We start from the raw sequence: 24,654 nt of genomic DNA, 5'->3' as shown, positions 1-24,654 counted from the left end.
CTTTTGTGGCTTGGCTGGAGGGAGGGATCAAGTGGGCCCGTGATTCCTCCCTCCCTGTCAGGTACCTGTTCAGCCTCCAGATCAAAAAGGACCTCGCCCAGGGTGTGCTTCAGTGCAGCGACCCCACGGCAGCACTGCTGGCTTCCTACATTGTCCAAGGTGAGCCCCCCTGCCCCGGGCAGATCCATCAGTGGCTGCTTTAGCTTCGGCGGAGAAACTCTAAAGGCAAAGTCGGAAAGAGATGGCTTCATGCACAGCGATAGAGCGTGCAGTAAGCCTCCTGATAATTGGGTAGGGATTTGGTCGTATGGAGCAGCCCATCACATTGCTTGGTATTGCCTGCAGCATGTGCCTGAATAAGTAGGTTCAAACTAAACTGCTTAGTGTCCTTGGTGAAGAATTAAACCCCGTTGAAGCCTGACCTTGCCAATGTGGGCATTTCGGTGCATTGAAACACTTGTGAATGCATTCCTCCATAAACTTGTCGTTACATTTGTTTGTAGGTGCTCCAGCTTTGAGCCTGTTGAAAGTTTTGTTCCTTGCTTCATTTGACAGTGTGTGGCTATGCTGACAGGCTACCAGCCGTTAGATAAGACAGCGGATCGGTTTGTGCACTGGGCAGGAGCATTGGTTGTATTGTGACGAATTTCATGACACTTTGTAATGTGTAAGTGTGCACTTACTGAGCACATACTGTCATTTGTAGTAAATTTAAGGGGACGGACAACCGATATTTGTCGCGTATATGTTCTCTAGCTCATATGAAAGGCAGCGTTTTTATATAGCCCGGTAACCACAAGCAATTTATAAAAGAAAAGAATTGGTGGAAATAATTTTAATTTCTTTCTGGAAGCTTGTTGCTACAGTATGTATCCCGGTCACGTGACCTGCAAACCTAGCAGCTACTGTAACTGCTGAAACGTTTATTCACTTGTTTGAGACGGTCACTAGAGAAAGGGTGTGCACGTGCAGCGTCATGCGGGGACTACGTGGCGGAGGACTACCCGGACGCCTCGTACCTGTCAAGCCACAAGTTTGTGCCGCACCAGGACGCTGCCCTGGAGGCGCGCATCATGGAGTGCCACCAGCGGCACGTGGGGCAGTCGCCCGCGCAGGCGGACCTCAACCTGCTGGAGACGGCGAGGCGGTGCGAGCTGTACGGGGTGCGGCTGAGCCCCGCCCGGGACCCCGAGGGCCTGCTGCTGCAGCTGGCCGTGGCCCACATGGGCGTCATGGTCTTCCAGGGCAGCACCCGCATCAACACCTTCTCCTGGACCAAGATCCGCAAGCTCAGCTTCAAGCGCAAGCGCTTCCTCATCAAGCTCCACCCGGAGGGATACGTGAGTGCCTGCTGAAGTTCCGCCTATGCATGTAGAGAACGTGAGGCCCTGAATATGTAACCGGGTGTGTAGTGGAACCTAATGGCAATGATACTGGTGGAAATAGCTGCAACAGTGTTCTCGGGGGAGTGGCACCAAGAACTACATCGTGCTCACTCTGCATGAAGTTGCAGGGACCTGCTGACGACGCCTCAAAGCATGGCACTGGGCCAAACATTGGGACATCGCATCCCCATGTTGTCTTTTCTCTTTGCTGCAAATCAACTTTCGTGCTAGCAGTTATGAATGCGAAACTGCCGTATTTGCACGATTCTAATGCGCCCCCAATTGTAACGCACAGGTAAGTTTACGTAGGAAAATACGAAAAAATAATTTGACGCAGATTACCTATACCACGCAGATCTAAAAGACGACACCACATATTTTGCAGAGGATTTTATTTGACGAACGCAACTGTTGCAGCACAAATCCCTTGTGCTTCGAAAACTTTCTCAAGAAATTTCATTTTCTCGCTGCTGATTTATGAATTCCACCAGCAGGGAGTGTTCAAGTTCTCGAAAACATCTGTGCTCAGGGGCGGCGAATCCTTGCATGAAAGTGTAGCTCTGCTTTGTTCACGTCAACCGTGCACTCGCGTCTCCGGGATGCCCGGTGTGCATGGGGCTGCTCGGCTCCTTTGCTGTCGACAAGTAAAATTACCTTGCTCTAAATGGACGCAGTAGTGGTATCTCTTCAAAGCCGTAAAGACTGAAACAGGGGGCTAATTGAAGCACCAGAAATATGTGCGACAGCTGGCTAAGGTAAGGCCATTGTAGAATGGGTGCACCAACATTTACTCTCGCGATGTTGACGGATTGTTTTGTATTCGATCGAGTTGGATTTAGAGAGGAGCTTGGGTTAATGGTAATGCTGTGCTCTGGTTCGAAGCTGATTTTGGTTTTGTAACACGCACACAAATTTGAAGGCTATTTTTAGCAAAAAAGAGGCGCGTGTTAGAATTGTGCAAATACAGTACTTCACAAATTTCCCGCAAGAACAGCAGACGTAAACTAGTAGTGCTTCTGCACCAAAAGTAAGGCTTGTCGGCACAAGTAACAGTTTTTATGTACACCGTTTGCCCAAATTATTAGCACAATTTCACAAAGTTGCACCGTTTGGTTCTTGCAGAACACAAATGTATGCAATACAAGGCAGCGTTTAGCGCACAGCTAATAAAAACTTTGGCAGAATGGTGTGAGATAGCATATTACATAACTGCAAACTGATGCTGCTTAGACAAAAACTGATTGCCCCATTGTTCCCAGCATGCCAAAAGACACTCTTAAAATTTAATGTGGGTAGGTTGAAAAGTAATGAAAATTTCCGCTTAAACAAAAATAACAATTCGAAGAAGTGCTGCTTGCTGGGCTAGTTGTTGCATGGTGAAGGTTCCGGGAAAAAAACAGTGAAAAAAAAAAATTGTCTCCTCTGTTTTTTGTGTTTGTGTCTCATTTGTTTCGCTGTTTTGTTCCCAACATTCAGAGCAATTTGAAATGTCATTTATTGCTAGCTTAGCTTCCTTTGTAGACCATTTTTTAAAATTATGCTGTTTTTGAGCTTTCCATCAAATATGGAATGATGCAGTAAATGGTATAATGAGGCTTACTGCCCTGATCTGAGAACCTGATGGCTTTGCTGCTGTGTGCATATCTCTAGTTCAGGAGTACCCCCTATGAGGATTATTGTTTTTTTTTTTCTCACAATGCCAACTGCTTGGCTAGCTATAAAGCTGCACCTCCTTGTGCGCGGCATGATTGTCCTTATCTTATGGTGCTGGTGCTGCTCCCTGCAGGGCTACTATAAGGACACGGTGGAGTACTTCTTTGAGAATCGCAATGAGTGCAAGAACTTCTGGAAGAAGTGCATCGAGAACCATGCCTTCTTTCGTTGCACCGAGGTCAAGAAGAGCCCCCGACAGAAAGCACGCCTCTTTAGCCGAGGCTCTTCCTTCAGGTGAGCCGCCGCCCAATCGGAGGAGGGCCTCGCCTCTCGTCCGGCCTCATAGTATTCAGAACTTGTCAAAGGGAGTCACTCAATTTTTAATACCGAGTAGCTTAAGTTAAAGGGACGCCTAAGTGTAAAAGAGTTTGGCCTGTACAGGTAGATGACAGTGTCGTGAATTCGAGTATACCACTTGTCACAGCAACAATTTATTGTTAGTGCAGGAGATGGCAAAAAAGGGTACTCGTTTCCTTGCTACGATTTGTAGCATCAAAAACCATGAGTGATGGAACGGGATTGGTGGAGCTTGCGTAAGCTCCTGAAAGGGTGTGGCAGGCATGCAGTGATTCCTCTTCTGTGCTGAACGCTCCAAACTGCTCCAAATAACAAGAATTATTGCACCATTCTGATAAAAAGCTGAAAAATTCAAAGTGCTCCAAATGACTGTTGTGCGTCAGCATCAGCATCTTCACAAAGGCCTAATTGTCCTTCAGTGGCGTAAAAAAAGAGTAAACACCAATGAAACAAGGCCTTTGTGGCACCTACTTAGCATGACTGCACCCATGCTACATCAAGCCTTAGCTCATTGTGCGAACTTTGTGGCATGCCCTTTAATGTTGCAAAACTTGGAAGGGAAATTACAAAGAAAATGTTGGGCTTGAGTGACTTATTTCTGAGCAAGCAAATCGTTGTTGGAGGTTTAATAAAGTCCAGGAGAGCTAAGAAAGTCTTTATATGCTGCCCTTAGCGCCCCGTACAAGCGCTCCAAGTCCAGGAACACCGTAAGGGTGTTTCTACGTTGTCGGAGAAGTGAGAGTTCATGTTCACCACATGTAGCTTGAAGAACTAGCGCTTGACATGCTACCCTTGGGCATGCACCCACTACTGGCCAGTAAAACGTTACGCAGCAGTTCCAATGGCTGCGAGGGTTGCACAGGCTCAGTGACAGACAGGCCAGTGCCGTGTGCTTCATTTTCATGGCCTGTCAGCTTTGTTCTGGAGAGACTAGTGAGGCAGTATGGTGGTGATAATTATCCGGAGCTGTTGATGCACAATTGAGGTTTTTTGTACAAAAATTGTACAAAAATAAACAAGCAAGCAGGAATCTGTTGGGTGAACTGCATTATAACCCAAGTTGTTAAGATGCACTCAGATAATTTGCAGGTCTCCAGCTAAGGTGTACTTACTGCTTGCATGCAGTGATTTTTTTTTTTTTCTTCCCTGGCAGTCATAGTCTTGTTTCAACCAAGTTCTGAAGAAATCTAGGTCTAGGGCAAGCAATATTAATCCACTGTGATTGCGCCTGGGAAGTGTGTTTATTAGTGCTGGCCCTGTGCCTACAGTGGAATTTTTTGAGCTGTTTCTTTCTCTCTCTTTCACCTGCCACTGTCTTGCATGATGATGGCCGTCTTTGTTCATTTGTGCATGCCTTGCTTAATTGCGGAGGGCCGGCCCTGTTGTGGAAACGTGGCAGACACCCTCTTTGCCCTCCAGATGCCTCATTTTTTTGTTTGAACATGTGCATCTCGATGGGCTGGGAGTGCAGCCAAGTAATTTAAGTGGCTTAGTAGGGTTGCATGTGTTTTGTGGGCGGTCTGTCTGGTTGAAGCTGAGGTCCTGGCAACCCGTGTGAGTGACTTGGCTTTGTTGAAGGGAACCTTGTGAGCTTTTTTTAAGGACAAATTGCCTAGTTTATGAGAGAGAGAGAGAGAGAGAAAAAATTCTCCGCCGCATCTGTGCAAAGACGGGGCACCTCCTGATCGGCCAAAATTAAAGGTATGTGTCACTGCCTCTTTCCCATTCGTGCAACTTCTCTGCCAAAATGACACTCCCTCAGTGGAGAAGTGACAAAACACTCATTTATTAAGTCATTTCATAATATTTGCTTGATAAGCTGCAAAAATGGCCTTTTTTTTTTTAAGCCATCATTCTAACGTTTTAACTGGCAGCAGTTGGATGAATTAAATGTGACAGCCACTGTTTGTTGTCCTTGATAACATCATCAACACTTGGGAGATGGGAATTTTGAAAGAATGTTCAATGGCAATAAGCTAGCATGTGCGTGCACTAGGAAGTTTTTTGTAGTGTTCTTAACCGACCAATTGGGGGCATTGGTGCATTCCATTCATACACCTTAGCTTGAACCCAGTGCTGACATTTTTGCAGTAGCCTAGTGTTACGTGTGTTGACTTCTGTGCATTGACTGAAGGCAACCAGTTTGGCTGGCCATCCTAGCATGCTCGTACGTTGATGCTGTTTTTGTTCCTCCCGTCTAGCAGTTTACGGCATGCTTCTAGGAGTGCATGGCTGTCTTATGCTGCGATCCAGGGCGTGGCATCGCCGTGTGAGCAGGTGCAGTTGTGCTATTGGTGACCCCGGGTGCTCCGTGTGGACTTGCATGTGCCGTGGGCGAGCCAGCAGGAGGGCCGGAAAAGCAGAGGAGGCCCTCTCCCCCATCCCGCACAAAATGGTTTGACCCGTCCAGCGGGCTGGGGCCCGCATTGCGCCCTTTGCCCACCTCGTCAGTTGCCGTGGGCATGGACTGTTCCCGTTTCTGTGTGAATGGCCGCGGTCCCTAGCCTGTTGGTGATGTCAGTTGTGCTCTGCTTGACAGTAGGGCTGCACTGGGACCTAGTTGTCGCTGTTTTGGCATCGTGCATCTCCCAAATGCGGTGCCCAGTGCCGCCAGAGCGCCACTTGTGAAGTTTGCAGCATGTGGTAGTGCGGAGTAGAAAGTGTGGAACAAGCCTTGTTGGACAGAGAAGTGTGGTACGAGTGAGGGCTGGAGGGTGTGTAGTGATGCAGCATGCTCGCATTTGTAGCGTGCGTAGCAGTTAGGATGCTCTCGGGGGCGGGAAAGTCCCTCTCCCCCTCCCTCCCTCTCCCCCCCGTTATTTTTGTTTTCCCTCAAAGTGTGCCACAGCTCCCTGCCTCGTGGCAGGTACACACAGTGAGCCTTAAAAAAAAACAAGCTCGGCCTCTTCTCGTGGCTGAAACGCGTGTGGAACCAGGAGGAGGAGGAGGAGGAGGAGGCGGTCCCGAGGAGATTAACTGAGCCTGTGCCTCTCTCTCTCTTTTCTCCCCCCTCTTCTCTTTGCAGGTATAGTGGTAGAACGCAGAAGCAGATTGTTGAATATGTTAGGGAGAACTATGTCAAGAGGCAGCCATTTCAAAGGTACATACTCGGTCCCCAATACTTTACCGTTTGACACTCAAATGCCTTAACCGGTATGTGGCAAACATCTTTTTGCTCTCTCTATCTCTCTCTCTCTCTAACTCTCGTCCGCCTGGCTGCTTTCCACCGTGGCTTGCATCCCGCTGGCACACTTTTCTCCTCTCCCTTTCCCCCCTGTTCCCGGCTGCCTGGTCGGCGCATGGCTGCAGTCTTTCTTTGTACGAGCATGGGGGCCCACATAGGAACAGCGTCTCTCTCTGTCCTCTCACGCATGCGCTACACTGCTCCAGTTTCAGCAGTTGCGTGCACTGCTGTAGGGTATGGGATGGGCTGGTGCTGGGAAAACCTTAACTGGCCACACTCATGGGGCAGGGAAAGGTAGTGGCTTGCTTCCACTGCACTCCACTTTTCCCCCATTGGCAGACATGGCGACCTTTTTGGATGCACTGTGAATCGTGTCACGCTGAACCTCCTTCCTTCAAGTGTGCATGCACAATTTTGCCTTGCAAGCTGGAGTGACGAAAAGAAAAGCTCTTTTTTGTTTTGTTCCCATGCAGACGATTGTGGTTTTGTAAACAACAAGCCTGGTCAGTAAGTGTTTCTTTCAAGTGGTCGTGCGCAGATGTCTTGTCTGTAATTTTCACTAAGGCATAATTCTACACTGTCTGGGTAATGAGCACAGTGTTACAGCCAGTAACGTAAAAAAGACAAGGCTTGCTGACAGCGGCAATTCTCTGTAGTGGCTAAAAGAAGCTGTATTTTATTCAGCACCACTTAAAAGAGCACAGTGACTGACAGGCATTTCTGACTCCTTCTCTTGTGCTCAACGCACTCAACACTGCACACAGACACGAGGTGTCCCTGTGCAGTTGATTGACTGAAATTCTGCATGTATTGTGAAACAACGGAAAAGCAAGTTCACTTGCTTTCACGCAATTCACGACCCCACCTAAATCTGACTGTTATTGTTTAAAACTTCTAAGAATCAGTCCTGCAGTTGGTGGCTAAGCTGTGTTTGAACCACACCCGTGGTAGCAGCTGCAGGATGTTGACATTGGCTGCTGTGTCAATGTCAAAGTCAAGTAAACTGAGATACATGTGCATGCCCATTCATGAAAAAAAATATGCAGAAAGCATGGTTTTGTGTGCTTCAGCTACATGGTGTTCTTGTCATAGCCACCGAGTTGTTGTCCATACTCTTTCAGTATTAAGGTTACTTCATGATAGATCAAAACTTGTCGCTGAGCTAGTTGGTACATACTTGAATAAAGAAGAAAACATGGCGCAAACTAGACGAGGACAAAGAAGATAAGATACGACAGATACAGGGGCCTGTATCTGTTGTATCTTCTCCTCTTTGTCCTCGTCTAGTTTGCGCCACGTTTTCTTCTTTATTCATGATATAAACTACAAGAAGTTAGTGCCACACTTGCCATGAGGCCTCAATTTTTGCATATGTATACGTGAAAATGTTATGAAAGCCCCACATGTATACTCTCTTGCAGCCTGATAGCATAATTCAGCGTGGACATAAGACGATGCCTTACTTAGGGAGTAAGTAGAAAGCTACTAGTGTAGATTGGTGTGCCATTGGCCTGCAGTCAAAGCAAAGAAAGCCATAGCCAAATAAAAGTACGTCGTCACCAGTTTGGCTGTTCTTTACATCATCGTGGAGGAAAATAAATCTTTTTAACCTCACCTCGGGCCCGCAAAATTACCATTTGTCAGCTTGCGCGATGCTTGGCTTGATAGAAGTGCACAAAAGAAAGATTCGTGTTGTTTCTGCCACCCACTTGCAATGCCCTCCACTGGCCCCTTATCCTGCTACTCATTAGTTTGGAAGAAGTTTGGTGCACACGATTACTTTGCACTGGAACCGCGCAGGAACAAACTGCTCGACGTCCCCCATTGCAGGTGTACCGTGTAAACAAACCCCCAACACTGGCACGGTACAAAGACACAGTATGTGGCTGACACCATATCCTGCTCTGCGTGTTATGTATACGTCAACTCCCCAACTTTTCATAGCATGATTGCGGAGAAAGGGGGCAGTACCTTATACTCGTGTAAATACTCCTAGGGCCTGTGACATAACATATGTGCCTGAACTGACTGACTACCAAGGCAAACACAATAGGCTGCTGAAAAATGAAATGAGACAATAAGCAGCCGCCGTGTTCTAAGCTGGCTTTGGCGATAGTCATTGTTCGAACTAGAGCGTTGCGTTATCATCAGAACGATTGCTTCTGGGATTGTCAAAGGGGTACCGGAGAAAGGCAAACAGTGAGTGAGAAACTGCTTTCAAGATGTCAGAAAAAGTGAAAGTGTGGGTGAAAATGAATCGTAAGATTGGCGGAGTATGCTTAAGGCTAGGCTATAAATAATGACCCGTTTTCTGTGGTCAGTTAACAAAATTGTCGTTATGCAGAAAAATGAAGTGCGAGATTGGATCTGAAACAATAGTACAGTCGAACACGGATATATCGAACACGGGTATATCGAATTATTGTCTATATCGAACCCATGAATTATCCCCTTGAAAATTCCGTGTAAAAGTATAGGAATTCGTACGTTTATATCGAACGGTATTTTTCCCGACATTGGGTATATCGAACGCCGCGCGAGTTGAAAGGTGCTCTTGGCGGTCGCTGCACCCCCGATTTCCGCGGTCGCCTAGTGCCTTCGCCGAAACCCGACAGGGACAAAAGCCGGGGCCTCGGAGCGCCACGCTTGCCTTCTCATGGATAACTGCTCGGCCAACCAAACCACCTGCGACCTCGACAACATCGAGCTCAAGTTTCTGCCTCCGAACACAACAGCCAGGATGCAGCCGCTCGACCGCTCGACTAAGTCGTTCAAGCTTGGGTACAGGAGGCGACTCCTCGATAGGCTTTTGATGAACCTCCGCGTGGGTACCGAGCTTAAAGTTGACCAGCTGGGGGCCATACACATGATGAGGGGTGCCTGGAACAGCGTAAAGCAGAGCGTGGCCAACTGCTTCCGGAAGGCAGGCTTCGTGACGGCTGAATTTTCGGAAGCTTGCGAAGACGGCGACGACGACGAAGAGGGCATGGACGACACGTTTCGCGAGCTGTCGTCCCTTTTCCCGGCTGCTGTTCCAGCCGGAGTGTCTGCCGGCAACTTCGTGAACGCTGACAGCAATGTTTAGGCTGTTCCAAGCGCCAGTGACGAGGATATCGTAGCTGCGGTTGCAGGAACTCAGGCTGATAGCTCGGGTGGCGAAGGTCGTCCGGACGAGGATGTGGCTACACGATTGTACCCCACCGGTGAAATGGCGGCTGCGTTCAGCTTCATTCGACGTAGTTGCGGCGACATGGAAGGAACTGGGCTGTCGCACTTGGATATCCTCGAGAAGATCGAGACCAGCGTCTTTAATTTCATATACAGGACGAAGAAGCAGGCCAAGATCAGCGATTTCTTTTCACGCAAATAAAGCATCCTGTTCCGTCGTTAGTGCGGAATTAGTTGTCATTCATGAATGCGCCGATCGGTAAGCGGTCGTCCGCCACAGGTGAGGTCTCAGAGCCCATATTTTTTATATCGAATTTTTCATATATCGAATTCGCGATGTCCTTGGAGTTCGATATATCCGTGTTCGACTGTATCTACACTGTGCACCGGATGGGGAAGGGGCTTGAAAGTGCCTCAGAAGGAAGCTTTAAAGTGAGCCTTTTCATTCAATCTACAATGGGCTGTCAGTGTTCATCGGGCATAATAAGGAAAGGGTTAACCTTTCATAGCATTCCTATAAGATGGTTGGATATAAAAAGAAAACATTTTTCAGGTTGCTCATTTAGTATTCCAACTTTATTCTTGTATCACGTGCACACACTTAGCGATCCTTGTTCAAGGAGTAAAGTGTCGCACTACTAGTGCTGCTCGATGATGTAAGACCCTGCAAGGCACTAAACGTGGTGGCCCTCTTGTTCCTTCCCCCGCCCCCTCCCTGCCCATCACAGATCGACGAGCCTGCGCTTACCGTCTCGTGGTAGCACTGGTGTGTCAGATGATGAGGACACTGAGCCCGTTGCGATGGCAGCCACCGCCACTTCGGAGCCGAGCTCTCCGCGGCGGGACTTGAGCCGCGAGACCCCGCGGCCCGCCGAGGGGGGCGCCGTGACACCGAGCCAGGACACGGACGACAACATCTCGCACGACTCGTACCGGCTGGAGGAAGGGGACTCGTCCATCACTGCACCCACGCCGAGCGGCGACAGCTCAAGTAAGGACAAAAGCTCGCTGGTCAACGGGGAGAGGGGTCGGCGGCGGTCGGGCGAACTCTCTCGGGCTAGCCGCAGCTTCGATGAGGAGGACCCCGAGTTTGGGTACGTGTTGCACCGTCGGGGGTTCTTGCGCGACAGCAAGACCCGTCGCAGTGAGGGCCACGCCCGGCGCAGGCTGCGCACCGACGTGGGCCGGGGATCTCGCCAGTCGAGTCCGCCCACCATCTTTGCGCGGGCGCACGCCCTGGGGGCCAAGGTGGTGGGCTCGGTGGACTTTGTGCACCTGGCCCAGCTGCCCCGGGCAGACAGCTTCTCCTCCCACGACGACTCACTCGAGGAGGACTCCCTGGAGAAGGAGATCTTCGCGGCACTTCGCAAGAAGAGGCTGTTTGGGGAAGAGCGCAAGCCGCCAAGGGACGGGCGGGCCAAAAAGGCGGCACCCAAGGCAGCTGAGCCCGCTGTGGCCAAAGCGACCGGGCGGCCAGAGGAGAAGGAGAAGAAGGCCGACCTGTCGCTCGAGCTGGGTAGCGTGCCGCTGCCTGAGGAGTGCCTGGTGGCCCAGCTGAGCCCCGTGACGGCTGGCTCGGAGGACGCCCTGCTGGGTGGCCTGGTGGGCATCCCCCCGCCGCCCGAGTACCGGTCCAACGCGGTCAACGAGGTGCTGCGCAAGTACGAGGAGCTCGAGCGGAAGCTGGCCCTGGAGCTGTCGCGTCTGGGCTGCCCTCCACCGCCGGTGCTGACCCAGCCCCCCTCCCTGGCCGCCCCTCCCAGCACCGGCTCCGGGGAAGCCCTGCTGGCCCGTCCCGAGGACATCAGCGACTCGTCGAGCGGCCTCAACGGGAGCGACGCCAGCGGCGGGGAGGATGCCCTGCGGCTGGACTCGGACGACACGCTGGGCGAGAGCCCTGAGCGCACCTTCTCCGAGGAGGAAGAGACGGCCCTGGTCGGGGACGAGCCAACGCTGTGCAGCAGCCCCTTCTCCTCGAGCGTGCCCGAGACGCCCGAGGCGCAGCAGTACCCGAGCTTCGTGGACCTCGACGTGATTGTGGGCAGCGGACTGCTCGAGCCGAGCTCCTCCAGCTCCTCCATGCTCTCCTCGTACAGCAGGAACGGCCACCCGCTCGACTGCAACCCCTTCCTGCAGTGATGGCACGCCCCGCTACTAGGCCACCCGATGACTGACCCTGACCTCTGGGGCCGGGGCACGGACGTCGTTGCACCCTTGCACTCACAGGTCACAGGGCCTGCACTTTTGCACCACCACTACTGCCGCCCGACATTGGTAGTGTAATTCTATGCGCTGCAACACTGAGTACCCATTAAGAGCCAAACGTTTGGAGGGCGAAACGAGGGCTACTGCAAGCTGCCATTATGTCCTCAGGCCAAGAGAAGAGAGATGCACAAAGGTCACATTCTGCTAACGTTTGGATGCAGGCTCATGATGGTCGGGCTGCACGTGGCCATTCATTTCCGATGGGAGCCAGACAACATTTCACTGCACGGGCACATCTCGGCAGCTTTTACTTGACACTGGGCACACAAAATGTGTCTCATACCACTACAGCGGCCAAGGACTACGGCGTCTTAATCCGCACAATGGTTATGCATAATCACACCACACAGCTCACCCACTGCTGCCACCTTCAAACCTTTGTTGTCAGTCATTGTCACACCTTTGGTGTCAGTCACGTATGAACTTTGGCACCGCAGGGGGCGAACCACTTGTGTGCCCTCACAGACACGTGCACTTTGGAGGCAGCTGATGGGAGAAACCACCTGGCAGTGGGTGGCTCTACATTGTTCTCTGTGAGCTCTCCCACAACTGCTTTGGGCGAAGCTGTGCCAAGCTGACTTCTTTCTGCGTGGCAAGATACACGTTAAGTCACCCTACCTAGGGCCAACGGCAGTGTTGTCAGCACGTCACAACACACATACTAGATGTACACCTGGTTTAACGTGGGGTGAAAGGTCAAAGGAGACATGCAGCCATCTTACAGTGTTCTTCAGGGTGCGTTTACATGCAGTGTGAACAAAACGGTTTTGATACTAGCTGGCTGGGCTGTTTATTAATTTATTCATTTGTTAGCTTGTTTATTTATTTCCTTGTTGGATTTGCTTACCTGTTTATATATTTTTATTTTGTTCCGTTATGACTGATTGATATGTTGTTTCGATCGAAAAAGAGCTACTTTCCCACCAATTTGGTACTCTTGCTCAGGTAACGGAGTTGAACCACCTGCACTGGCATCAGTGTTATTCGTTCAGATCAGTGTGGTGTGTGTTTATGCCGGCACATATTTCAGAAAGCATGTGAAAACATGTTTGGTAGCTGTATTTGCACCTTGCGTGTGCACAATTGGCAATATATGTCACATTCCATGTTTGGTGCTCACTTTAAGGGGCAAAATAACCTTTGCTCAAGCGATGGCGCTGCCTTACCTACGTTAAGTTTTCTTTTGTTATTTTAGTGCATTGTTATACTCTGCACCAGTTTTGTTTTCCACATGTAGCGTGGTTGGGTGTTGTAGATGGGCCATCTTGTGTTATGAAAACTATTAAATTAATTTGTGGGAGATTTAGAATAACTCCCACAATGTATTAGCATTGCTTGCAAATGGAGTAAAAGATAGCAGATTGCACAATGAGCAGGGAGCACCCGGTTTGGTGTGAATTGCAAATGTAGGAGGTTAATTAAGCCGTTTCGAATGTCAGCTGGAACCCGAGAACTGCTACGTCAGAGCGAGGCAGGCTAGAAGTCATAAGCATGTGTTGTTTTTTATTAGGGTTTGCAAGCTGTCGGTGGTTCTAGGAATCTGAAGTGCTCTATCTCCAGCAAAGCACCATGCCTTGCACCTTTTAGCTCGTTTGCAGACATTGTGATTTTGCGCAGGTGGAGTTAGCTTTTCACGTTTTGGAAGTGAATCCGTAAAAACACTCGAGCGTAAAACTTCTACGAATTTGGAATCAGAGACGGGCAGATTTATGAAGGACTCTGGCACACAAGTACAAGTGAATGCGCTGTACGCAGTGAGGGTCTCTGCGTTGCACACTTAACAGGCCCCACTCATCGTCGTGCTGTTTGCTAAGTTATTCTTACTACTGTCTATCTCCACGTTAGGACGTGGCGCCAACAGTGGGGAGGGAGCTGCTTCGGTTAGGCCACGAGCTCATTTTCAGTTCTACCTCTCATTTGTGCACCCGAATAAAAGCAAACTATGCAATCTGTGGGCATGTTCAGCTCTCTGGGAACACCGCGACACTCTGTGCTTGGAGAAGTCAGTGTACCGGGATGAGAAGATCTGAGCCAAGGGCAATAGCCGTGTAGGCCTTTAGACCTTGAGTTGTTTGCCCATTGTTTAGCATACGTGCAGTGTCCAGTTGTTGTTTCAGTGTAGTAACGCACAACCTCATTCAGTGTGCTTCCAAAAGAGCGGCATTTTCTCTCCGGTGCGTTCACTGTTGTCCCCCCCTTTAGTGCACCTATGCTTTACGGTAGGGGTCAGTTCGGTGGTGTCATTTTGGGGAGCTGGCACTGAACCTTCTTTCTTTCTCTTTACCTTGTGTAAGACTTGTGTGCAAATTGGGGGGCTTCTCTTTGCAAATACTCTACCCCTGAGTCTTGTGAAACATTGTTGACTTCCTCTGCACCCTTGTCCTTTGTGCTGTAGAATGTGTGAATTGACGAAGCTGCCAAATCGGTTCTCTAGTCACGAGCCTGTGTCGGACGTTGTTACTGAGTGGGCTGAATCTTCCAAGTACACGACATCAGGGTGTTGGGACAAACTTTTTTGCTCTTGTTTGGCCTGTATGGATCCTGATTGTGCGGGCTACTTCTGCTGTGCTGCTGCACCTGATACGCTTCCTTTTTTACTCTTTCCCCTCCTTCACACTTCCAGGCTGTACGCAATGACACTGCCATAGGGGATGAGTGTCTAGACTTGTAATGATCTCGGCAGCTTTACAAAGCTCGTTGGGCATTTCCGGGTAGCCGACGCAAACGGTTGTAGCCTTCAGAAACATCAATGGGTTTGCACAACTGGTGCAGTGTTTTGGCCCTCGTGGAAATGCAGAGCACTCGTGATTGTGTGCAATCCACCCTTTGCCTAGAAACAGCTGCAGACCTCGTTGTTCACCGTGTATGGTCACCTTGTGTACAACATTTTCTTGCGCACGGCAGACGCCTTTGCAGTCCTGTGAAATCATCCGCTGCAATAGGCGTCACTCAGGCCGTACCCTTGTTGAATGGGAAGTTGTGCCCCCAGTGGTGCGACTGCCTATGCCAGCCACAGAAACAATCCTCGAGGCAAGACTTTTCTTTTTGAGTGCTACTTACTCGTTAGTGGTCAGCTGTTATAGGTGCCCCCGGGGGCCCACGTGGAGTAGTATGAGTCTGAGGAAGAGGGCTTGGTGTGTGAGTAGTGCTTGAGCCCGCCTAGGCTTCAGCTTCTTCTGTGTGGTGTGCTGTGTGCCAGAGCAGCCTGGCCTCAGTTTGCAGGGGCCCATTGTGTCACCGGCTTAGGATGCACCTGATAATAAATTGTTCATCCTTGTTGTCTGTCTGCATGGGTGCTCCCTTTTCCCTGGGGAGGCCCCTCTCTGCCAGAATGGTCGTCCAAGGTGTCCAACAGCTCGCTGATTTTGGTCGTTTTACACCTGCTGAGAAACAACACTGTATAGCTACAATGCTTAATAACAAATGGGCAAGGCAGTTACTTCAACTGTGCAACACATGCTGGGAGTTTGTTGTTACGCCGTAATCTCAGCCACAGAGCTTGCTTATGAAGGGCACACCAAGGAAAGCAGACAAGGTGGTCAACATTGACAGCATGGTGACTCTAGTGCAGCCATTCTTCTGTCCTCAACAAGGTGACAAAAGTGTTCAAGCTTGTAAACGGACTAAGGAAAAACAAATTATTCTAGATGCTTATGGATGCACAATCTATGCTTTCCCTTTGTGGTTGGCTGCTTTTACAACTCCTGCTAGAACTCAGCACTTCCATACTTGCATCTAGTTAGGCAAGAAAAATGGGGGAAAGTTGCGGGCTTTGTTGAAAATTGCTAAGCAGTAGAGCAGGGTTCTCAAACATGTGGCTTGTGGCCCAGCACGCTCATTAGTGTATTCGTTCATTAAGTGCAGAGCACTTCAGGAGCTCATTCGCTGTCACGATGTCTAGCCTCCGCCGCAATCGGGCGAAGTAGCAACATAACGGACCCAAGCAGAGCCCCACGGCGTAATGGTGTAACACGGAATCTTCTAAAAACAAGCGGTTTACGTAGTCGTAACCGTTTGAAACTCCTAAAGCGCTGGCATTTGTCATACATCTCCCCGTTGTTTAGCGCAAAGAAAACTGCACGTACATTTGAGGCAAAATCTGTGTAATTAACCGGCAGCTCCCACGTCCATTTAGTTAGGAACGCTCATTTGGTTGGTTTTTGTGATAGTAAGTGAATGAAGTGGCCGCGGAAGACGCGTTCAAAACTGCGCAGTAAGACTCTGGCACGTGCGAGATGAAAGCAAGCACAAAAAGAACAGAACTCCTGCTCGTGCTATTCCAGGCAGTGGGCGCACTAGCACTTCAAAAGTGAAAAATTTGAATTGCATTGGACAAACCTACGTTCAATTAATCAACCGAGGGGTGAGACAGGGAGGGGAGGAGCGTGAGCGGTGGTAGCAATGATCAGATAATGGTGTCCACAGCCCCTCTGGTGAACCACTGCTCTGCACTTTCGACAGCTTTCGCGTTAAGTGGAACTGCTTCAATTTTTCTCATTTTTTTTTTACAGGGAATTTATGAGTGCGAGCCTTGCTAACGTAGCCAAGGAATAGTGATGCTAAGTAATCCTGAAGGGATTCTCGATCGTAACACCAAATTCCATTCAGAAATGACTCGGCATATTTTCAAGATGTGGGAAAGGACTTGTTTCTTTCAAATGGCAGCGTTAGCTGACGTTTTTGTTGCCTCCCCCTCCATTTGTTGCAACCTTCTTCGCTGTCCCCGCCCTTGCAGGACTAAATTTCGTGACTGTGTCCCACTCACTGATATGAGTTTGAGACCCCTGCAATAGAGGCATCTCCCATCGGCGCACGAATATCAGGGAAGCTAGGAAAAAGTCTCATTCTTATGCACCAACAGCATCCTAAATTTTTTTCGCATTCCCTTACAACCATCTTAAGGGTTTTGTGTGAAGGTTACTTAGGCACACATGCCTCAGGCACCATGCCACACTTTTCTGCGGTGTCTTTACAAGGTGCCGCAAGCCCTCCTTGCTTTCCGCTACAGCTGTAAGCTGGCATTCTTCTCTCCTGCTCTTCTTTATCTTTAGGCTTGGGCACATCTCTGTGGTCCTGCCAGTGCAGGCATAGCTCTAATATTTATAGCTTCAAACAAAGTATTGTGGAGCCTTCCAACTTGCAGAAAGGCCATTGACCCGACTGGTTGCTGATGCCAGCTTGCTCATTTCCAGCTTTGAGGCAAAATGTGGCGAGCGCTTCGTAACTTTGCCGTAGCTGCTCCCCCAACTGCAATAGAGCTGGACCGGTGGTGGCATAAAAGCTTTGCAGCATAAGCTCTGCAGCACTGCTGGGGTTCTCTGTTCTCCTCACGTGTGCCCCGTCCTTCCTTTCCGATTGGCTTCTCTTCCTCGTCTTCCCTCCTGATTTCTGCGTAATGCAAAAAGGCGTTTCTCCTTGGTTTGTTTGCTTTCTCCCCCCTCAGTTGCCCTTGATTTGAGCCCCCCCGCCTCATTGGCGCTGTGCTCGCCCCCGAGCGCTCCCCCCGTGCTGGAGAACAGGGAGGTGGGAGAGCGCAGCCCACCGCACCAATCGCCGGACAACAACAACTTGCATTACTCTAGCAGCGACGGCACGCCCACGACCCCCCCGGGCTCCAAGCAGTTGGACCCGCCTGGTGACACCTGCAGAAAGGTAAGAGGGGGGAGGGGAACCCGCTCCGTGGCTAAGACGTGCTGCTGAGCCAGGGATGCGACTTTTATCCTGGCTGCGGCTGCTGTTTTTCCGATTTAGGTAAGAAGAAAAGATGTCGAGGCCTCGGCACACACTAAAAATACCCAGGTGGTCAAAATTAACCCGGAGCCCCCCCAACTATGCTGTGCCTCGTAGCGTAGGTGTAGCTTTAGTGTGTTAGACCCCCAAAATTTGAGGAGGCATCTTTGTCAAGGCTGGCTGGAGTCGGTAGGCATTTTACCACCATTGCGCACCGTTTGTTTCACCGCAAAGGCCAAACTAAAGTGCACTTTTCGTTGCTATCGCTCGCAGTTTGCACCTGGCGTTCATTCAACCGTGAGCAATTTTGAGTGAAAAGAAAGTTCTTGACCACATTCCTCGAGAGGAATCTTCAGTGAGATGCAGTAGCTGTTCTGGGACGAAGTTTTGTAAAGCAGTGGCCATCACTTTAAAATGGTGTGCTGCTGTCAGAAGTGTGTTTTCCTAGTCAAAAGTCCTCTGAGCATGCAGAAGAATAAAGGTAACACAGAGTGCCGCTTGTGAAGACAAGCAGAACAACAGCTGGAAGCTGTTGCCCCCCCTCCCCCCTTTTTTTTTTATTTTAGGGGGGACACTGGTCTTGACATTTTCGTTATTTTTTATATTTTGTGCCTGAGATTTACACATTAAGTGTATTTTAACATCCTGAGCACAAACATGCAGTCAGTTTTCATCTATGTGGTATAAGTGCAGAGCTGTGCAACATGTTATGCTATTCCGTTTCGGGCAATTTTTTTCATTATCTATACCTATGAAATACTCGAATACTTTTTATCTCTTTGAGCTCTAAAAGGACCAGGGAGTGCAATTATACCACTGCAGGCATTTTAGCATTTTTTTTTCTGCAATTGCTGTGACCTAATCAAGTACCAGGTCATCAATTACCAACGTTTTCATAAACTTCATTGCATAAAAAATTGTTCTGACAAAAATATGTTCTATATTTTTGTTGTTTTATTGCACTGTTTAGTTCATAGGCTTTCGAAATCCGCCAAAATGATGCAAATCTGACCAGTGCCTCCCTAGGTGTACCCGACAGTTGACGTCGTGGGAAAAAAGTTGGTCCTGAGAAAACAAGGCACAAAGATTGGAAACATGTGAAAATAGTCATTTAGGCAACTTCAAAGGGTGGCAGCTTTGTAGATACTTATGGTACAGCTGTAATATTTTGCAGGTACATTCTTTGAAGGCTGTATACTGCAAATAAAATTAATACAGAAACACAGTGTCTAGAGTGCCGTCCGACGGCACTCTAGCTGATCACTGCAGGCATGGCTAGAGGGCCGTCCGATGACATTAGAATATATGACTAGGCAAGTGCCGGCCAAAGCGTCTGTAGTTTTAGTGTAGAGGATCCGTCTTAGCTTTGTAATCCCATGGACAGAGGTTCGATACCGGCCCGGCCTCAGCTTTTTTTTTTTTTTTCCCATCTTTAAATTGAGCTATAATTTTTATGGCTTAGGTTAGTTTTGGTGTTTTAAATTATTTCTTTGTGTGCGTTAGGTCATGTTGTGTTATGTTTAGGTTAGGTTGTCTACCTTTAAGTTATCTAGAGTGATGTAGTGCCAGACGCGGCAATTTTGTTATAAAACGCCTTGGACGTCGATATAGTGGAATGCTTATTATACCGTCGGACGGCACTCTAGACATGGCCATACAGAAATTGAATTTTTTGGCAAATTTTCGGTCCTCAAAACCAGTGCCCCCCCTTAAAGTAAGTTGCACTCTATTCTCTCTTGGCTGTTGCATGCCTACGGCACTCCTGAACCAAGGAAAACAAATTCTTGCTGAGTACTCGCCCTGGGATCATGTTTGCTTCTGGTTCTGGTCCTGCTTCTGGTCTCTACTACTGCCGTTGGATATCCCAGTGGATTACTCATTGTTCTACAGATTATTTAAATCAAAATACTTTACCTACACTTGCAATTGTGACTGGTCAGCTGGTTACCCCCTTTAGCCCATAATTCATTGTCGAAATTGCATTTTCCAGTTCCACCATACAGTCCACTCAGCCATCGAACCTGGATTTCACACCCACGTTAAATAGCAGAAACAAGAAAACTGATGGGTTTTGGTGCACATTAGGGGTCCGCAGGTGGGCTCAATTAACCTATAGCCTTCCACTGCAACATGCCTGTTAACACAGTTTAAAACAGCCAGTACCCAAAGTTTAGTGAATGAGTTTTCAGTCTTTTGCCATGTTTTACCGTTACATGACGACCAGTTTGAGTAAAACATCTGCGGTAAAATTAAGTTTTTGTGAAGGAAAGTTTACAACTACCTGAAATACAACCATAAGGCTAAAAAAAGAAATTACAGCTTTTTCTAAGAAGCTGTTACATGTCTTCTTTGCCAAGTTTTTTCCTTAAAAGCCTGCGCTTAAAATCATTCAGCTTCATCCCTTTTGCTACTGCCATGGGCACTGACAAGAGATGCTGCAAATAAAATTGCCACCTTTCCCAGAAAAAAAAAAAAAAAAAAAGGCCCTTCGGGGGGGGTGGGGGGGGGGGGGGGGGGGGAAGGTGGGGTATATGGTATATAGAATGTTTAATTTGTGTTGAAAAAAAGACACCATGTTTTTCACATGCAGTGCCATTTATTGCGGCGTTTTCTTAGAGCGAAATCAATTTAACGTTCGTACTGAAAGTGATTGAGAGCTTGGTTATTGCTCTGTATGTGCTTCACTGCAAACAAATCGCAATTGCTGATCGCGGCGGCAGCATTTCGTTGTTTTGTTCCTCCCTTAGGTCCCCCTCCATCTCAGGCAGCGCGCTCGCCTGTGTATTTTCCATGCTCGCGTGTCTAATTGCACAGCTTGTCAACACATTTGTCGTCTTAGTTGCTGAACTGACACTTATAAAACGCCAAAATGGACATAATCACGGCACAAGGGCCAAAAAACCGGCCAATGATGGCCGGTTTCAAGTAGAGACCGGGACCCGGCCCGCTGTTTAAAAAAACCGATCGGGCCGGTCCAAAACCCCGCAGCTGGCAACCCTAGCTGAAAAACCCATATTCCGCAGGAAATAAGTGCTATTACACTTGAACTACGTTTTTTTCTTAAGTGTTTTGCACGCAATGTGTCATATACTTGTAGAATGTTACACACGCACAGCAAGTACTCCCATGTACTTTGCCGTCCACAAATAGTGCATTTTATTTGTTTTTATTTATTTACAAATGCTGCTGGCCAGGAACAGGAGAGGCAAAGAATACAATAATCATATATTATAAGCAACGGCTTGTTACATGAGCAATGAGAAAAAGAAATGACATGATCTGCTGTTATTGATAATGTTTGTTATTGTCGTGGCTGCTGGAGGAATGTCAGTCATTAAAATAGCAACCAAGCGTTTTTTTTTTTTTTTTTTTTTTTGTGCTAATTGCACCACTTTCCAACTTCACATTGGCACTTTCAGTGCTCGTTGAGGCTAAGGGAAACGGGGCAGGTCTTGCACATGCTCCATGAACGTAAAGCTTAATTTTGGCATTTGTTGTTTGCTGTAGGCCTGCCAGGGTATAATAAGCCATTTCAAAAGCACAAATCATGCATGGTCTGAGCAGTCTAAACTTTTAGTGATGTTTGGTAGACAAACTATAGGTTTGAAGAATGTGGGAATTTTTGTGAACTGGTGTTCCTTCCACACTTTCTGCATTCTTCTATCAACAAGCAGGTATGCAAGAAGTCCAGTCTTATTTTATTGTAATAATTAGATTGCATGATAAAGCGTAAAAGTCCCCAATAGCAGGCCCTCACTAAAAGGGTATAAAACACTGCAGTAGTAAAGTGCCTGCGTAACAGGGTGTACTGTTGGGCGAGTTGGTAGTTCATGTTAAAATAGCTACAGCGTGAAAAGAAACAGACACAAGGAAACGACAGGACAAGCGCTGTCCCGTTGTTTCCTCGTGTCTTTGTTTGTTTTCGTGCTGTAGCTATTTTAATATGCTTGTGTAAGCTGGGCTTTTAAAGGGATGCTGAAGGGATTTGTAAACATTGTGGGATTACGTGCGCAAATTGTAGTCTGAGTCCGTACGCCATGTTTAGACCACTCTCGGTTAGGGTTGCCATCTTTCACCGAAACAAACAAACGGAAAATTGGCCGTGTATCTGCCCCTTTCGTTGCAAATGTCGACGAGAGACGAAAGTCTTTGCCGACATTTGCCAAGTAAATGCCTCCCTTCGCTTTCCTGCTCACCTCTCATGTTGTTCCTCTTGCGTCGTGCTCCTCCCAAGGTAAAGACGCCAAAGGTTTGTTTAAATCATTTTAAATTTACCGCGTTCCACTGCTCCAGGCCGGGTGTCTCAATGCCAACACTGCCGTATGGTGGAAACGCGCTTTAGTCGAGGCACCCTACTTCAACGTTCATGGAACCACGTTGCCCTGCTCCACGTGCGTTCCAAGCAGAACGTGGAACCTATCTAGTGGAACCTTTCGTAACTGTTGCCGGTTGATTCCTTAAAATGATGCCAGAAACTATGGTGGCGCAGGTGACAGCAAGCGACGACGGAGTGAATTTTTTTTCTGCAGTTGATGAAGTATTTAATTTCGCAAAAATCAAGCATGTATGATTTTTTATAAAGGAACACTGCAAATATCACTTCTGTATTAATTTGTTGTCTTATATTTGTGTAATTGATTGATTGTAGGGTTCAACGCGCCGATGCAACGCAGGCGATGAGGCGCGCCGTATTGGAGGGCTCCGGGTTAATTTTGACCACCTGGGGATCTTTAACGTGCAACGAAATCTCGTGCACACGGGCGCTTTTGCTTTCCGCCTCCATCAGAAAAGCAGCCGCGGCGGCCAGGAATCGAACCCGCGACCTTGTGCTCATCAGCGCAACGCCTTAGCCACTGAGCCACTGCGGCGGGTATATATATGTCTTGTTCTTCTTCAACAATGTTGACAAGTATGAACATTACATCGGACTTAGATGGCTAGATTTAGCTGTTTCTATATAAGAGTATTGCGCAGACCTTGTTTTACTTTGGCTGGGTGGCTGAAGCGAGTCACAGACAGACAGACAGACAGACAGGGGTGAGACAGCTGCGCATATTGCGCAGTTTTAATACAATAGCATTTTCTTGCGCCAAGCTGCTCTGAAAGCATGAAAATTGCGCCAAACTGCTCCAAAACAGCCTGAAAGGCACGGATTTTGATGCTCTTGTAAGCTTCAGCGGGGAATAAAGCCTCCCGCATCCTGGTCACCGCATTTATCGTCGGTCAATCGCAAACGCAGAAATGGCACAAATGGAGAGACTGAAATGAAGCAAACGATAGCTCCTGGAATGCGATTGGCTTTCCGCCCGGGTTCGCTGAAACGGCCTTCCCGATTGGGCATCGCTGTGGCAATAAACATGGCCGCCGATGATCGGGCGGCTACTGCTGCATACCTCAGGCACTCAGTGCGCATCGCCAATATTTTCCCTGGTTTATTTTACGCTACCATCTATTCATTCTATCTGTTGTGGCTCTGAACAGTGACGTTAATGTGGGGATAAGGTTTGAGATTGGTGCCAGATTACGGGAAGCTGTGCAACTCGAAAGAAGTTCATTATAAAGTGGAGCTCACACTTCGGCGTGGTTTGTCCTTGAGTGCGAAACGCAGTGCGCGCGTCTATAATCAGGGTTTCTGAAGTGAACTTTTTGGCTCGTTGCGGTGTTACAAAATGCTGAGTTATTGGTGTGTTTTGAAGCGAGATCGCGATCCCCCGGAATGGAGCGGTCGACACAAAAGTGTCGGGCTGCACTGCGGTGCCATGACTACAGGCAGCGCCCAATTAGATGCAGGACTGCATGATTACCATAGCACGCAAGTAATAATACTTGATGTATGCAAAGTGAAATTTAATGCCAAAATCTAAGTGGCTAAACATAGTAATGCTACTCAAATGACTATGGGGTGAACGTGCGCCTTAGGGATTGAAACGGCTAGGCCGGTGGGGCTATGCGACCGTGAGCTCGAAGTTGCTCAACTGTTGCCGTGACTACACTCGTTCGGACAACGCAGCCTGGGATTACAAAGATATTAATTTGAGCATTTGAACATACCATAATTTGAACACACCATAATTGCAGCGCCCTTAAATTTGATAACGTTAACGGCAGTTTCGTTAATATTGCGTGCAGCCACAACACAATATCACCAGTTAGTAAAGAGGTAGGGCCATTAGTACTTTGTGATACTCTTGAAAACACTTTCACGTAAAGCTGTTTCAGTGTTCTGTGTATTCAAAACTGATTGAAAAGTGTACTTGACCCCAGAAATTGCTAAAAACGTGAGTATTTTAAGCTCATGAGACGACGTAATAAATGTTTTTCTGCTCCAAATTAAGATTCTTCTGCTCCAAAATCGACATTTTGCTGCTCCAAAAACTGCTCCCAAATCTGTTTGAGCTGTCTTACCCCTGGACAGACAGGCAGACAGACCAATATTTCTGGGTGTAAGTCGCAAAAGGCCATTTTGGGGAAGTGGAAGGGGGGGGGGGGGGGGGGTGGACTATTTAACAAGTTGAATTTGTGTTGAAAAAAAAAGATGCCTTTTTTTTTTTTGACATGCAATGCCATTTATTGTAGCGTTTTCCAGTGAGAAACCAACATAATGTTTGTACTGAACGTGACTGCGATTTTGGTCATTGCTTAGATAATGCTGCACAAAAAATCACCGCACATACTTCGTTTATTAAAAGCTCTTTACATATGAATCCACCAAACGAATGCTGAAAAGTATGCAATGCATATGACATAATGTATTAAATATTCATATATACATACACGCGCAATACTATGCAATACAACAACAACGTAGAACGACAAAATGTAAACTTCTATACGCTTGCCTTCTCCCATTTGCAGGACTTGAATATATATTTAGAATTAGACTTAGTGGCTCGGACGAGTTGCTCATTATCT

At 48.1% G+C, this 24,654-nt stretch overlaps 1 protein-coding gene across 3 annotated transcripts in view; it reads left to right on the top strand.

Moving 5' to 3' along the window:
* Cdep (Chondrocyte-derived ezrin-like domain containing protein) overlaps positions 1 to 24,654 on the top strand; it is a 54,447-nt gene that overhangs the window by 11,200 nt on the left and 18,593 nt on the right. For 2 of the 3 annotated variants that reach the window (XM_077700540.1, XM_077700539.1), the window contains exons 5-10: positions 62 to 159; positions 973 to 1,340; positions 3,172 to 3,332; positions 6,421 to 6,495; positions 10,476 to 10,738; positions 17,456 to 17,664. In XM_077700540.1, coding sequence (XP_077556666.1) covers positions 62 to 159; positions 973 to 1,340; positions 3,172 to 3,332; positions 6,421 to 6,495; positions 10,476 to 10,738; positions 17,456 to 17,664 — 1,174 coding nt within the window. The remainder of the gene's footprint in view (positions 1 to 61; positions 160 to 972; positions 1,341 to 3,171; positions 3,333 to 6,420; positions 6,496 to 10,475; positions 10,739 to 17,455; positions 17,665 to 24,654) is intronic. The other variant, XM_077700541.1, reaches the window with a different exon arrangement.

The sequence above is a fragment of the Haemaphysalis longicornis genome, unplaced genomic scaffold (assembly GCF_048455015.1).
Source record: "Haemaphysalis longicornis isolate Haplotype H1 unplaced genomic scaffold, Haemaphysalis longicornis Haplotype H1 scaffold_2, whole genome shotgun sequence".
NCBI lineage: Eukaryota > Metazoa > Arthropoda > Arachnida > Ixodida > Ixodidae > Haemaphysalis > Haemaphysalis longicornis.
This window is presented reverse-complemented; position numbering and strand designations above follow the sequence as displayed.